The following is a 14,170-nucleotide window of genomic DNA, read 5'->3' as shown; positions in this document are numbered from 1 at the left end:
CACACACACACACACACACACACACACACACACACACACACCCTCGTTAGCTCAACAAGTGCAGAGCACCTGCTCCCTGTCAGACACACTCCAGCCCTAAGAAACAGGGTGAAGATGAAAGTAAACCCTTAACTTAGAGGCAGACGTCAGGCATCCGGATGCAGGCAGAACAGATCTTGACCCTCTTCCCCAGACTCTCAGTCTTACCAGAGCTTGCCTGGCACAGGCAGGCACTCTGCCCTCTGCCCTCCCTTTCCCTCTTGCCCACGTCAGTCTGTAATCCCTCCGCCCCCAGCCTCCCCATCCCCCAGTCCTCTCTTCTAGAACCACTCCCCCAGCTGACAGTCACTTGTTTCCCCACAATGGAGCCAGGAGGGCTTGGTGAGGTCCTGTGAGAAGGAGATGGGCTGGGCTGGCCTGACGGAAAGCGGTCTCAGGGTGAAGTACCCACGCGATGCATAAAAGCACTGCCTGCTGGCACCATAAAGCCTGTGCTTGGTGATACTAGCAGAGTTTCTGCCTCCTGCCCTGCCCCCCACCACAGCCCCCCTTCCTCGCTCCTAGCTTAGTGTGGGCTGGAGGTTCCTTCCGTCCCAGGAGAAGGCCCTGTCCAGTCCAGACCCTGCTAATAGCCATGACAGTATCAGCCGGGTAGGTGCTGCGCTGGGGTGAGTGCTGAGCCCTGCAGCAGCCTCATCTTACAGGGCGTCTGGGAATGACTGACAGCTTGTGACCTGCGCGGTGGGAGGGCGGGGAAGAGGGTACCAGGCAAGGGAATGCTTTCTCCCTCCCTCTCTCTCGACCCTCTCGCTGTCTCTTTGCAGAGGAGTTCCTGCTGAGGATGCGAGGACCCGTCTTTGTGCAGTGCCCGGCAGGGAGGCCAGGAGGACTGAACCCTGGCCCGGGAGCCCCGGGATCCAGCTCGCAGCCGCACCACATGCGTTCGCGGAGGCCCCGGTGGCGCTGTGCGGGGCGGCAGTGGGGCCCAGAGCAAGGGAACGTGCAGGGGGCCCTCTGGGAGCGCTGTGCGGTGGCGGGGGGGGGCCTCGAAGGAAGAGCCCCGTCCCTTGTGCGCTCCTGTCCCTCATCCTCATCCATTCCCTCGCCTTGCTGCCAGATCCCTGTTCCCTGAGCTTTTGTGTGTTTCGGGAGACGTCACTGAACCAGGACAGTAACACTAACTCCCAGCCGCTTTCCTTCCACCCCAGCCCTGCTTTGTTTTAACTTCCGGCGGATCCCTGTGGTGGGCGAGCAAGGGAGCCTCCGGCAGGCAGAGGCCCTGCCTTCCGTGGTCTCCGCGCAGCACACACTGTGTCCCTTGCTAACAGATGTTCTGGATGACAGCAGAGGAAACAGACACACCCGGAGTGGTGTCCCCGGATACAGTGCTCCTGTCTCCTCCCCGCGGTCCAGCCAGCCTCCCTTCCTGCCCTGTCGAAGAAGAGGGGGAGACGCAAGGCATTGGAGCCTTTGGCGGGGAGGCCTCTGGACAGTGGCCCGGGGTGGGGGCGNCTTCACCGGGGCCCAGGGCCAGCTCAGGGGAGAGTGAGCATGGAAGTCCTTGGAAGCCCAGGCACATTTCCCCGCCCCCCCCCCGCCCCCCCGGGGCGGACTCTGGGGCAGGAGCTGGAGACAGGCTGTTTGTCCACAGGCATTTCCCAGGGAGAGGAGAGCAAGTCTGGGGGGCCCCGTGGGGTGCAGTCTGTTCGATACTAAGTCCCTTGGCTTGCTGGGCAGAAGATGGTGTTTGCATGTAGCTCATTACAGATGCTCTGTGTCCCCCTGGGCCTCCGGTTCCTTGTGTTTGTGGGGGCCGGGTGGGGGCCGAGGGCTCACGGGGCCCCTGCACCTGGGAGGACAGACGGAAAGGCCCCTCCAAGCCCAGAGATGGTCGTGGCGGTGGCGCCCAAGCAGAACTGCCTGGCTGTCGCTCCACAGCCTTTGTGTCTGTGGACTTGGGGCTTCGGGGCCATGGCCCAGCCTCCCCGGGGGCAGCTCTGTGGCCTCAAGTCTGCTTCTGATGAGAGGTCGGCTCTGCCTCCCCCCGCCCCGGTACTTGGGAACCTTCCTCCAGCCTCACAGTGGCTGTTGCGAGCGCTGCTGAAGCCTCACGTGTGGTTGGAATTGTGGACTGCATTTCTCCGGAGGGGAGCACGCAGATCCCTCGTCCTCAACCGGCCCGCGGCTCTGCATCTGTGTGTGGGCTTTGGTGGACTTTGAAGGAATGACAGCCAGGCTGGGGGCGCTGCTCAGGGCCGGGGAGCCCCAGGCCTTGGTTCTGAGACCACAGTCCAGGTTGTGGGCTGGCCCAATGCGGGGGGCAAGCCTGCGGGCACCAGAGGTCCGGGCCTAGTTTTAGAGCTGGTGTTTGGGGTGACAGTTCAGGACGCTGCGGTCTGTGGAATAATAAACCTGCATCTGCTCGTGGGCTCTGCGGGGGCTGCGGTGTCTGCTTGTGGGCCCAGGTTGAGGGACTGGCCAGAGGGAGCGAGAGACGCTGGGGTCCCGTCTCTCTCTCTCACACAGTTCCCCTATTACCTCTTGAGGGGCAGCCGAAGGGCTTCAGTTCTGGTGGGGCAGATCAAAGACCCTTCTAGGACACACCCTGAATTTCTAAAGCAGACCTCCAGAACCTTCCCTGAGCAGCGTATGGTAGAAGAAAGAGCCTGAACTTTGAGGTTAGGTCTTCCTGGCCTGCAGTCCTGCTCAGCCCCTTATTGTTCTCTCTGACCCTCAGTCTCCTCATCTATAAAACAGGGAAAATAATAATACTACGTCTGACTGCAGTGAGGATTCCACAAAATGCTGATGGTTGTGAAGTAAAGCCCAGGCGTGAGATGGAGACATGTGTCGTGATTGCTGCACACACAGTACTGTCCAGGCCTCCCCAGAGCCCCCTTGCATTTTGATGGAGGACCCCAGAAATCCTGAAGGGTGGCGATGACCCAGGCCCCAGATAGATAGTCCCAGAACGTCTCGGGGTGGGGGGTGGGGGGAGCCTATAGGTCGTCTTCATTCTCTACAGAGACTCAGAGAGGAGGGGTTTGCGAAAGGTCCCACCGCAAGCTGGAGGCAGGCAGCGAGTGAGAAGTTTCTGTGGAGGCTCTCCCGCAGCTGGCTGCCCTGTGGGGAGGTTGGAGGGGAAGCCCCCTGGCCCATCCACAGGCGGGGAGTGGATCACATCCTAGAGTGATGTGGTGACGGGGACTCCCGGGTCTTTCCCTGGTGCCACCCCTGTCTTGCTGTGTCAGCCATTCCTTCTTTCTATGCCTCAGTTTCCTCTTCTGCCAATGAGACCATAATCCCTGCCACCTGGCTTTCTTCACAGGTGGTGGAGTGAGATACAAATGAGGGGGGATTGCGGGTGGTTAAGAGGCATTCGAAGCCCTGGAATGATCCAGGGACCCCAGGAAGAAGGATGGGCTTGGAGGGACCACTGGTGAGGTGGTGAGGCTAGGAATGAGGAGGGGGGCTTTTTAATCTGCAGGGGTTTTAATAAACCTACTGAAGGAAAGAGGGTCTGTAGACTGGCTGTGTGTGTGTGTGTGTGTGTGTGTGTGTGTGTGCGTGTGTGTGTGTGTAGAACATGGGAGTGAGGGCTCGGGGCAGAGGGATGGCTGCATGAGAATCACCTTGGATGGTTGGAAAAGAAGGCTTATTGTGGGGTGGGAATGGGGAAAAAAAGAAAGAAAAAAAAGGCTCCTTCCTGAGCCCCCATTAGAGTCTCCCAGTCAGGGAAGGTTGGTCAGAGTCTGGCGCCCCCTGGTGGCTCAGGTGCCGCACACAGACTGTCCCAGCCTTGGCCAGCGGCAGCTCTGGGAAGTTCCTTTGGTCCTCTGCCACATCCAGCGTTCATTTAAGGTGTCTTGTGCCATAGGGGAACTTGAAACCACCCTATGGGCATTGCCAGGGCCTGCGATCACTGACCACTACCTTAAGGTCTTGGCAGCAATCTTCCAGGGCAGTGGGAAAGGATGCTCAAGGAGCAAGCAGAGGCCCCTCTGTCTGGGTATCCGGGCAGAAGGTACTTCTGTTTGCTAGAAAACAACCCCCGGACCTTGGAAGGAGGCACGAGCATGGCTGGTGTGGGGGCGGCTGCTCCAGAGGGAAATGGTAAGGGACTCTGCAGTCCCAGCCCGTGCCTGGGCTCGGGTCCCCCATCTCCTGGGGATGGCTCAGCCGCTGGAGGGCAGGCCTCCCCCTCCAGGAAGGCCTCCCTTAGTGGGTTCCTCACCCCCTTCTGGTCTCTAAGAAGGAAGAAAGTCGCCTGTGTGGGCAGAAAAGCAACTGGGGTGAAGGGTGTGTGTGGAGTGGAGTTCTTCTAGAGATCATGACAGTACAACATGTCCCTCACCCCGAGTTTCCCCTAGACCCTTCTTGTCTGGTAGGAAAGCAGCTGATACACACTCATCCTCATCTGGGTATTTGAAAGTTGCAGGGGAATTTTCACTGTAAAAAAGTCTGGGTAGAGCAATGCATTATCAAGAGAATACTTTGCTCCAGTGAGGTTTCAGGTATCCACAGGGAGCCTCTTTTTTTGGTCAGGGGCTCCAAGGCAGAGTAACCCCTCCTCAGCTCCACCCAATAAAAGAAAAAATAAATAATAACGGGTATCCATCTGTTTCTCCTTCCCATAAGATGGAAAGATATTGGCAGTGCGGGGCCGGTGGGGTTCTGAGCACGAGGATCACACTGCCATCGTGCTGGCATCAGGCTAGGATCATGTTAGGATCATAGCCAGCACTTAGGGGATATTAATATCCCTTGCATGCCTGAAGATGTTATATTGTCTCCTTAAGTTGTTAAGGCCACTCCATGGGAGTCTAATTGCTGGGGGCAGAGAGATGGAGGGTAAGAGTGCAGGTGAATGACTTGTCAACTACTTGCATATAGCAGAACTGGATTCAAACCCATTGTCTGTTTGACCCTAAAGCTTAACTTGGCCCCTAACCAATGTCTTCAGCTCGCTACACTGCACTGCAGTTATCGATGATGACCACTGGGGGGCGCCGAGGCCCCACACATGAACGGTCTCATAAACGCACTCCTGACAAGGCACGCTGCTTTTATAAAAAATTCATCGCCATCGCTGTCCTCTGACTTACCACAGTAATAACAGCTACTATAAATTAAGCACTTGCTGTGTGCCAGGCCCTGCACTAAGCACTTTATATACTTTAATTCACATTTTCCCCACACCAGCTCTACGATTTCAAACACCACTGTGTTTTGCAACTAAGAGGCGAAGGTCTGTCTTCAAAGCCCATCTCTTCACCGTATCCTGTATCCTCGGCGGAAGGCCCGAACCAGATGCCTGGAGGCTGCATTTGGCTGGCAAGCTTGTTTTGCTTTGGCCAGCGTGGTGTTTTCAGACACACTGAATTTGAACGCTTTGGGGCAGGGCAATCACCTTCCATTCAGCCACGCCCTGGCTTGTTATCCTTGTCTCATTCCTTTGTTTATGTTACCTGCCCAACTCCGAGGTCATTTGAACGTGCAAGTCCATTTGTGCTGATAACATTTCACAGACTGAAATCAGAAGATCTAGAGAAAAAAACGAAGGGGAAGCTTGGAGGTTTAGGGAGGCACCCGGGAGAGAGAAGAGGCTGTGGCGCATCGTTCCAGGGATGTGGGGAGGCAGCCCTGGCCTCCAGCGCCCTCCCCTCACAGGCGAGGAAGCGTTCCTGAGTAACTCCAGCACGCGTGGCACTGCGCCTGATGCGTGGGTCTCCTGGGACAGACGGTGGTGAGCTGGCGGCAGACGAGGCACATTTGGACGTCACAGCCTTCTCCCAGTGGAGTGGTCTGGCTACTTCATGTGTCCAGGCGGAATCCTTCCCAATTTGTGCCTCTCACCGTTCCCTTTCACCAGGCCCGTGAACCATGAACTTAACCCTCGCTGCGGGATTTCTCAGCAGTACCAGCCACTCTCTTCTGGCCGAGTTGTGTCTCCCCTGGACTCGTATGTCGAAGGCCTCAGCCCCAGTACCTAACAATGTCACCATCTTTAGAGATGAGGCCTTTAAAGAGGCGATTAAGGCAGAATGAGGCCATTAGGGTGGGCCCTCATCCAATTGGACTGGTGTCCTTATAAGGAGGGGAAATTTGGTCACACGGGGGGGTGGGGACACTCTTGTGCACAGAGGAAGGACCAGGTGAGGACACGAGATAAGGCAGCGATCTGCAAGCCAGAGAGAGGAGCCTTGGAAGAAACCAAGCCTGCCGACACTTTGATCTTGGATTCCAGGCTCCAGATCCGTGAGAAATTAAATGTCTGTTGTGTAAGCCACCCAGTGTGTGGTGTTTCATTATGGCGTCCCTAGCAAACTGATCCACTGTCTTCACGGAAGGTGGGCTGGTCGGGGGCTTAGACAAGGGCTGGCTGAGCTGGGGGTGCGAGTCTGGCCGAGGGCCAGCCTGAGAGAGGAAGATGCGGAGCATGACACCGCCCTCCCAGCCCCCACCCCACATGAGACACTTCCGTGGCGCAATTGCCTGATGTGCTTTGTCCCCCACATTCTCCTCCCGTCAGTGATGGGAGCTACCATTTCTTCATGGACAAGAGCACCAGGAAGCCAAGTTCCTGCCTTCTGATTTCAAAAATATGGCCTGGGGGGAAGACCGAAGCTGGAGGGGAGATGCGATCTGGCCCCTTGCAGGTCGGAAGGGTCTGCCCAGGGCCGGCTCAGCAAAGACCCTCCAAAATGTGCACCACTGTGCCATCTCGAGATGTAGACACAGAGAAAATCTGAAAGCTACCAGGGAACGGGGAGCGTGCAAGCAACAGACGAAGAGAGGAAGCGGATGAGGGCAGACTCCCCAGCAGCAAAGCTGGAGACTGGGGAGGCCATGAAGCAGTGCCTTCGGGTCGCAGAGAAAGTTAGACACCTTCACCCAGGCAAACCACGGGTCAGGGACGCGGGGAGAATGGAAACGTTTGCAGACCTGCACCTTTATTTTCCATCTGCCCTTTCTGAGAAAGCCAGGGGCAGATGTGCTCCGCCACCACGGAGAAGCGACGCCAGAGAGAGGGCTCGATGGAACCCAGAAAGCAGAGGACCCTCTGGTGGGTCAGAGCAGAGCAGTTTGCTGAATCACAAGCAAAGAAAGGAAGCTTTGGGGTGAGGCCGCCTCCAGAGAGAGAGGACGGATTGGCACCAGCATCTGAGCACAAGCCGAGTGAGTCACAGGGCCGTGGGGTCCCAGAAGCTCATGTGACACCGACTGGGAAAGTAAGCACCCGAGAAACAAAAAGCAAAAGCAGAGAATTATTCAAGGGAAAAATATGATTCAGGAACACAACTTGGCCCCGCAGGAAACCTCAGCTTACACGACGGCACCACAGAAGCAGGGGACGCCGACCCACAGTTACTACTGCAGGACGCGGGGAAGGGGGAGGTGGCACAGTCAGCCGGCCTGGGCCATCGTCTCCAGGGGTGCCCTGGCCCCGCCTCCCCCCTCACCACCGAGCCCACTACTGAGTGACTGCCCTGCTGCCTCTGCCGGGTTTGGGGTTATTCATTTGGGACAATTGAGGGAGCAGAGCTGTGTAACAGCTGATGTGCTGGGCCGTTTTTTAAAAGCCCCTGAACCTATAACTGCAGGTCAGAGTTTTTGCATGTGAACTCTTTCCAGTTTTGAAGAACATTTCATTCCCACATCAACTCACGCAGAGAGATGCGTGTGCTCTGTGCATTCATATGTGCAGCTGTGTGACACGTGTGTGTGCGCATGCGATGGTCATGTGTATACCAAGATGCATCTGTGTGCAGGGTGCCCTGGTGGCTCAGTCAGCCAAGTGTCCAACTCTTGATTTTGGCTCGGGTCATGATCCCAGTGTTGTGGGATCGAGCCCCATGACGAGCTCCATGCTAAGTACGGAACCTGCTTGGGATCATCTCTCTCTCTCTCCCCCTGCCCCTCACCTGCTTATGATCGTGCACGCCCTCACGCTCTCTCTCTCTCTAAAAAAAAATGTGTATATATGCCCTTGTGTGTCTAGTGGGTGGGTGAAGGAAGAGGTTTGTATGCATGTGCATGGTGGGTTTGTGTATGAACGTAGCGTGCATGTGTGTGATGCGCATGTGTATATGCTCACGTGTATGGTGTGTCACTGCATGATGGGTGTGCACACAGCATACATGTGTGCACGGGCATTGCATGCACGTGGTATGTGATGTGTACGGTGTGCACGCCGATGTGCCATGCATTATGTACTGGTAATACGTGTGATGTGTGTGCATGTGCACGTGTGCTTGTATGTGTGGGCGTGTGTAATGCACCCGTGTGTGAGTCTGATGTGTGTGCACGCATCTGTGTGTGTTTTGGACACACTGCACACGTGCGTCCTCTCCCACATGCACACCACACACATGTAACATGATCGTGTACTCACAAGCACACTGCACAGACATGCACACCGCAGATATACAGGTGCACAGCACAGGCTTCCGTGCACACCACTACATGCAGAAACAAACACACCACATGGGCACCTCACCACCCTACACATAACACACACACAGAGGCCCGTTACCACTCTCAGACCACCTCTGAGTGCACACTACCCTCAGCCACCCCCACGGTACAGGGAGCCCAGGTTCGCCCAGACCCTGGCAGGTGAGAACATGCTCTGTGCACGAGATTTACCTTCAACCTGAGGAGCCGCCCCTGCTCCTTCCTCAGAGCCCCCACGCCGCTCTGCGGACTCAGCCTCAGCTTCTTCCGGAGAGGATTCTCCAACTTCTCGATGAGAAGCACAGTCACAGACCCACGGCGTCTGGGGGTCCTGAGTCAGGCACGGCACTCCAGACCCCATGTCAGGGCTCTGGCTCCGCCCTGGTCACTGGATGGGGCGCAGCCCAGACCTTGCCTCACCCAGGAGGACGCCACAGACCCTGGCTGGCCTGGGGGCCTCTCTTCTGCATTCACTAGGCCCCTTTTAGTACTCATCACATAGTGCTGTGAATTTTAGATTTTTATGATTTATAATATAAGCTTATACTTTTATGACTAAATGTTACCTTTTTCCTTCTCTGCTTCCACAGCTAGGGAGCTCCTAGGGGTGGAATCCGTGTGTGATTCCCCAGGCACCCCCCGTGCTCCGCCGGGGCAGAAAGTAACTGCTCACCTGTCTGCAGTCTTGCAGAATGAACACATTGAATTTCAGCATTGTGGACTCCCTCTCTCTTTTTTTTTTAAAAAAAATTTTTAATGTTCATTTTTGAGACAGAGACAGAGTGTGAGCAGGGGAGGGACAGAAAGAGGGAGACACAGAATCCGATGCAGGGTCCAGGCTCTAAGCTGTCAGCACTGAGCCTGATGTGGGGCTTGAACTCAAGAACTGTGAGACCATGACCCGAGCCAAAGTCAGATGCTCAACCGACAGAGCCAGCCAGGCACCCCAGTCTCTCTCTCTCTTTTTTTTAATTGTTTATTTTTGAGAGAGAGAGAGACTCTGTGCCAGCGGGGGAGGGGCAGAGAGAGAGGGAGACACAGAATCCGAAGACAGGCTGAGCTGTCAGCACAGAGCCTGATGCAGGGCTCAAACCCACGAACCGTGAGATTATGACCTGAGCTGAAGTTGGACACTCAACCAACTGAGCCCCCCCCCCACCCGGCACCCTGTCTTTTTTTTCTTTTTAAAGATATAACTGGACTGTTGACCATGATTAGTTCTTTTTTATTGAAGTTCATTTATTTATATTGAGAGAGAGAGCATGAGAGCATGTGGGAGGGGCAGAAAGAGAGGGGGGAGAGAGGATCCTAAGCAGGCTCTGCACTGTCGGCACAGAGCCCGTCGCGGGGCTCAAACTCACGAACTACAAGATCATCACCTGAGTCGAAATCAAGAATCGGTCGCTTAGTCGACTGAGCCGCCCGGCGACCTGCACTGTGGACTCTTAAGCTAACTGGAAGGCCCCTCAGAGTTGCCCATCTTCCAATCTAATGCAGAACTTCCCGCGGAGCTCCAGGAGGGATTAGTGCTGGACAGTCTAGGGACCAGCCACCCCTTCCTTCGGGTTCCGGAGGCTTGGCCTTTGCCCAGCCTGTGTCTCTGCTGGGATTCCTGTGTGTCCGTGGGAGGAGGAGGAGGAATCTGAAGCAGGTGCGTGGCACCCGGAAGGGTGGGCTCCATGGACGGGGGGATGGGCTGCGGGGGCTGAAGGTCCTTACGATGTCAGGGACACCGCTCTAAGGTCCAGACGGCAGACTGGCCTTGGCAGATTGGGGGTGCCGCGTGACGACCCCTGACATCTGCAGGCAGGGTATTTGACTCTGCTCGGGTGTCTCCGGGCGCCCCTTACAATGGAGAGGTCAGCCTTGGCACGCGGACACCTCCGAAGGACGGGGCAGCACTGGGGGGCCGGCAAGGGCCTGAGAGCTTCCCACTCCTTATTCTGGGTTGTCTGTGTGGATCCCAACAGCGCTGTTTTCTCAAACGTAGAAGCAAGCGTCGAATATTAAACTAAGTCATCACCGTGTTACTGACAAGCTCCACACAGGAAAGGAAATTGTAACCACATGAAATATTTATGCTTCGCATCGCAGTGATGCCACCGACATGACAGCGTGTTGTTTTTGTTGTTGGTTTGGTTTTCTTTTTTCTTTTTCCAAAGTGGATTACAAAATGCCCTCCGGTGAGGAAACTGCTCACAGAGAGATTGCGCCCCAGCCCCGGGGCTGTTATCCGGGAGGAGGGAGGTGACTGCCATGGGTGGTAGCGGAGGGAGAGGCCCTGAGAGTGCACGGGGGTGGGGTGGGGTGGGGGAGGCTGCTCCACACCAAGAAACTGTGATTTTTTCCAGATACAGTTAAAATAGTCACATCATCATCATTATTTTTTGACGCACCGCCACGGAACATCTGTCGGGAAATCTGGGTTAGAGGCCCTTCTCCGGGCTGTCCTTACATTCAGGTTTGGAGAAGTGAGGCGCATCCTCAGGGCTCCCCAAGCCCACCTCTCGCCCCTGCCCCGCAGATGGGGGGCCTGCGCGGCCAGCCCTCCACACCCATTACCCCCATCGTCCCCAGCGGGCCGCGTGAGGGCACCGTCCTGCTTCTGCAGATGCAGCACGATGCCGGGGAGGCACAGTCGTCCACACGGACCCTCGGGGGAGTAAGTGGCAGGTGACGCTTGGCCCCATCCCGCTGACATCAAGGGCAGAGCTGCCACCGGACACCACTCCAGAAGGCCTGGGTCTGGCTTGCCAAGCGCGCGAAGAGACAGACTAACTCTCAGCTTTTCAGACGTTTTATTATAAAGAAATGGAGAGAAGCACTGGGCGCGGGGACGGACACTCGCCGGGGCCAGGAAACAGCCGCGAACACCACTAGGAACCAAAACCCAAACCAGACCCGAAAACCACGCACACTTGATGATCAACTGCTTTTCGGTCCTCAACTTTTCTTCATAAATAGACAAAAGTTGGTGTTGGCAATTTTAAATAGATGGACATAGAGTTAAAAAAAAAAAAAAAAAAGACGCAATGTTCCCAAGTGTGGCTGCGGGCTGTCCGGGGCCTGCTGTGCTGGCGGGAACTGGTTTGGCAGCTGCTTGGTACACATCTCCCCGTCCCCTCCCCCATAAGAGAGAACTTAAAAAAAATGTGCTAAGGGTCATAGAAAATGGTTGTCACCTTAAAAGGAAACTACTCCCCTCCCCCACAAAGTAATCTCACAGCTGTCTTCACGGTTCTAAAACACTTAAGTCAACTACTTACGTGGAGCCAATAGTTTAGACGTTTCATAATCTTTGTTCACACCGTAAAACCGCATGTGCACGTCTGTGGCCAGGCAGCCGGGCCGTGCATCTGGGGGTGGGTTTCTGTCAGAAGGCGACCCCTCCCGGGGCAGCCCACGTGAGCCTGGGCGGGGGCCAGACGTCCAGATGCAGAGTACGCTGTGCAGGGCGAGGAGCGGGGTCCACGGTAACCCTGGAGCAAGCAGGTCGGGGGCAGAAGGTTCCTGCAGGTTCTTTGGGCGGGTGGCAGGGCTGCGGGCTGCCTCTGCAGAGTCTGATGTGAAGAGGAGGAAGAGACGCTGCTCTCTTCCCGGTCACCCTGCTTCCTGCCCAGGCTTCCCTGCTGTAGGCCCTTCAGGCTCTGAGCGGCGCCCCTCCAGCCAGCCTCAGGGAGGAGAAGGGAGGCGGGATTAGGTGAGGTAGAGCGATTTATCCCTGGGGAGCAGGCTGGGGAGAGAGGAGAGGCTGTCAGAACTGGGGAGCCCAGCCAGGTGCCCTCTGGCCCCCGGGGCCTGAACACATGGCCTGGGGTGGGGGTGGGGGTTGCGGCAGGCCACCTTTGCCCTCACCCTGGATGCGCTGCCCCTCTGGAGACGAATGGTCTGTCCCTGATGGGCCACCAGGCAGAACCAAACTCCCCTCCTGGGACCCTGCTGGGGACCATGAGGTCCTCAGCGCTGGGGAAAAGCGCCTGCCCTTCAGAGAAGGTGCTCCAACACCACCCGGCTCTCAGGTCCCTGTGTAGTCGGTTTCCATTTGTAAATTCCACACGGAATCCAAGGAGGGCAGGCAGGTGCCTTCTGTGTTTTTAAAATAGGACGCTCAGGGAGTGTGGGGGGCTCAGTCGGTTAAGCATCCGACTTCAGCTCAGGTCATGATCTCACGGTTCATGGGTTTAAGCCTGCTGACAGCTCAGAGCCTGGAGCCTGCTTCCGATTCCTTCCCTCCCTGTCTCCTTCCCTCCCTGCCCCTCCCCCGCTCACACTCTGTGTCTCTCTGTCTCTCAAAAATCAATAAACATTAAAAATTAGAAAAAAATAGGACGCCCATCTGCAAGAGCAGGGGACCTTGAGGGCATTATGCCAAGTGACATAAGTCCGAGAAAGATGAGAAAGACCAGTATCAGATGATCTCACTTACATGTCGAATCTAAACAAACCCCAAACCACGCTGATAGATACAGAGAGCAGACTGCTGGTGCCAGACGGGGATGGGCAAAATGGGTGAAGGGTCAAAAGGCATATCGATAAACTTCTGCTCAGAGGTTGAATATGTCTTGGGGATGCCATGTACGGCAGGGGCCTCAGTTAATAATACTGTATTTTTGTCAATTTGTATGCTTGAAAGCTGCTAACAGTAGATCTGAAAAGTTCTCCAGACGAGAAGAGGATCTGTAACTCTGACGGCACCTAGACTCTCTGGTGATCATCTCCCAGGAGGCCAAGTCCACGTTCATCACCGTGTTGTACGCCTGAAACTAACAGCCAGTTCTCCCTCCACTTAAAACACAAGTAAAACAGGGCATACCTGCCGTCTGCCCGCCGCACTAGGGGGAAGCTCGGACACATTCCCTAATGTCCATGACAGAGCCCCCAGCCCCACACTCTGACTCTCGGGAAGGGAGCCCGCGGGGCGGGGGGGGGGGGGGGGGGGGTCTGCACCTGCCTGGGTGGGTGCCGGGAATTCCCACTGAGCAGAGTGTGCCCACCCACCCAGGCACACTCTGTGGCTGGGCACTGGCCGTCAGCAGCGGGGCACGTGCCCTGTCTGCTCCCTCCCTGGCGGGCTTGGCTGGGTGAGGGACAGAAAGGCCAACGGCCACGCTTAGGGACAGCTGGAGCCCAGCAGAGAGCCCTCCTGTCCACCAAACGTGACCGTCCAGACTTCCAGGTGTGGGGCTGTTGCAGGGACCACATACCCTGGGTGTGGCCACAAGGTTAGTTCTTTTCATTTTTTTTTTAAATTTCTGAGAGAGAGAGAGAGAGAGACAGTGTGCGCAGGGGAGGGCCAGAGAGAGAGGGAGACACGGAATCTGAAGCAGGCTCCAGGCTCTGAGCTAGCTGTCAGCACAAAGCCCGACGCGGGGCTCGAACCCACGAACCGTGAGATCATGACCTGAGCTGAAGTCAGACGCTTCACCGACTGAGCCCCCCCAGGTGCCTCCACAAGGTTAGTTCTTGCCAGAGGGTGGCAGCCAGGGCTGGCGGGTAAAGGCACAGGGTGCCCTCTGCACCCCAGTTCCCTCTTCCAAAATTTAAGGTCACTGTCTCTTGGAGCAGGAAGACCTTCTAGAGGAAGGGCAGTTAGCGTGGCGCTCACAGGCTAAGAGGCTGCGAGTGCAGGGTGTGAGAGGAGGTTGGGGGACGAGGGCCACATGAGGACCAGGGAGGAGCCAAGTGACCGGTGGGGGGGGGTTAGCGCGTCAGA

At 56.3% G+C, this 14,170-nt stretch overlaps 2 protein-coding genes across 2 annotated transcripts in view; one reads left to right on the top strand and one right to left on the bottom strand.

Moving 5' to 3' along the window:
- The window catches only part of JPH2 (junctophilin 2), a 69,758-nt gene extending 68,323 nt beyond the window's left edge, over positions 1 to 1,435 (top strand). Inside the window, exon 7 of the mRNA XM_077765246.1 lies at positions 825 to 1,435. The gene's annotated coding sequence lies outside the window, so the exon portion shown is untranslated. The remainder of the gene's footprint in view (positions 1 to 824) is intronic.
- A 9,803-nt stretch (positions 1,436 to 11,238) lies between these two features.
- The window catches only part of TOX2 (TOX high mobility group box family member 2), a 134,595-nt gene continuing 131,663 nt past the window's right edge, over positions 11,239 to 14,170 (bottom strand). The window contains exon 11 of the mRNA XM_077765291.1: positions 11,239 to 12,190. Within this exon, the coding sequence (XP_077621417.1) occupies positions 12,154 to 12,190 (37 nt within the window). The 3' untranslated portion in view covers positions 11,239 to 12,153. The remainder of the gene's footprint in view (positions 12,191 to 14,170) is intronic.

This window comes from Crocuta crocuta, unplaced genomic scaffold (assembly GCF_008692635.1).
Source record: "Crocuta crocuta isolate KB4526 unplaced genomic scaffold, BGI_CrCroc_1.0 scaffold477, whole genome shotgun sequence".
Taxonomy (NCBI): Eukaryota; Metazoa; Chordata; class Mammalia; order Carnivora; family Hyaenidae; genus Crocuta; species Crocuta crocuta.
Note: the sequence above shows the minus strand (reverse complement) of the source record. Positions and strands in the feature narration are given on the sequence as shown.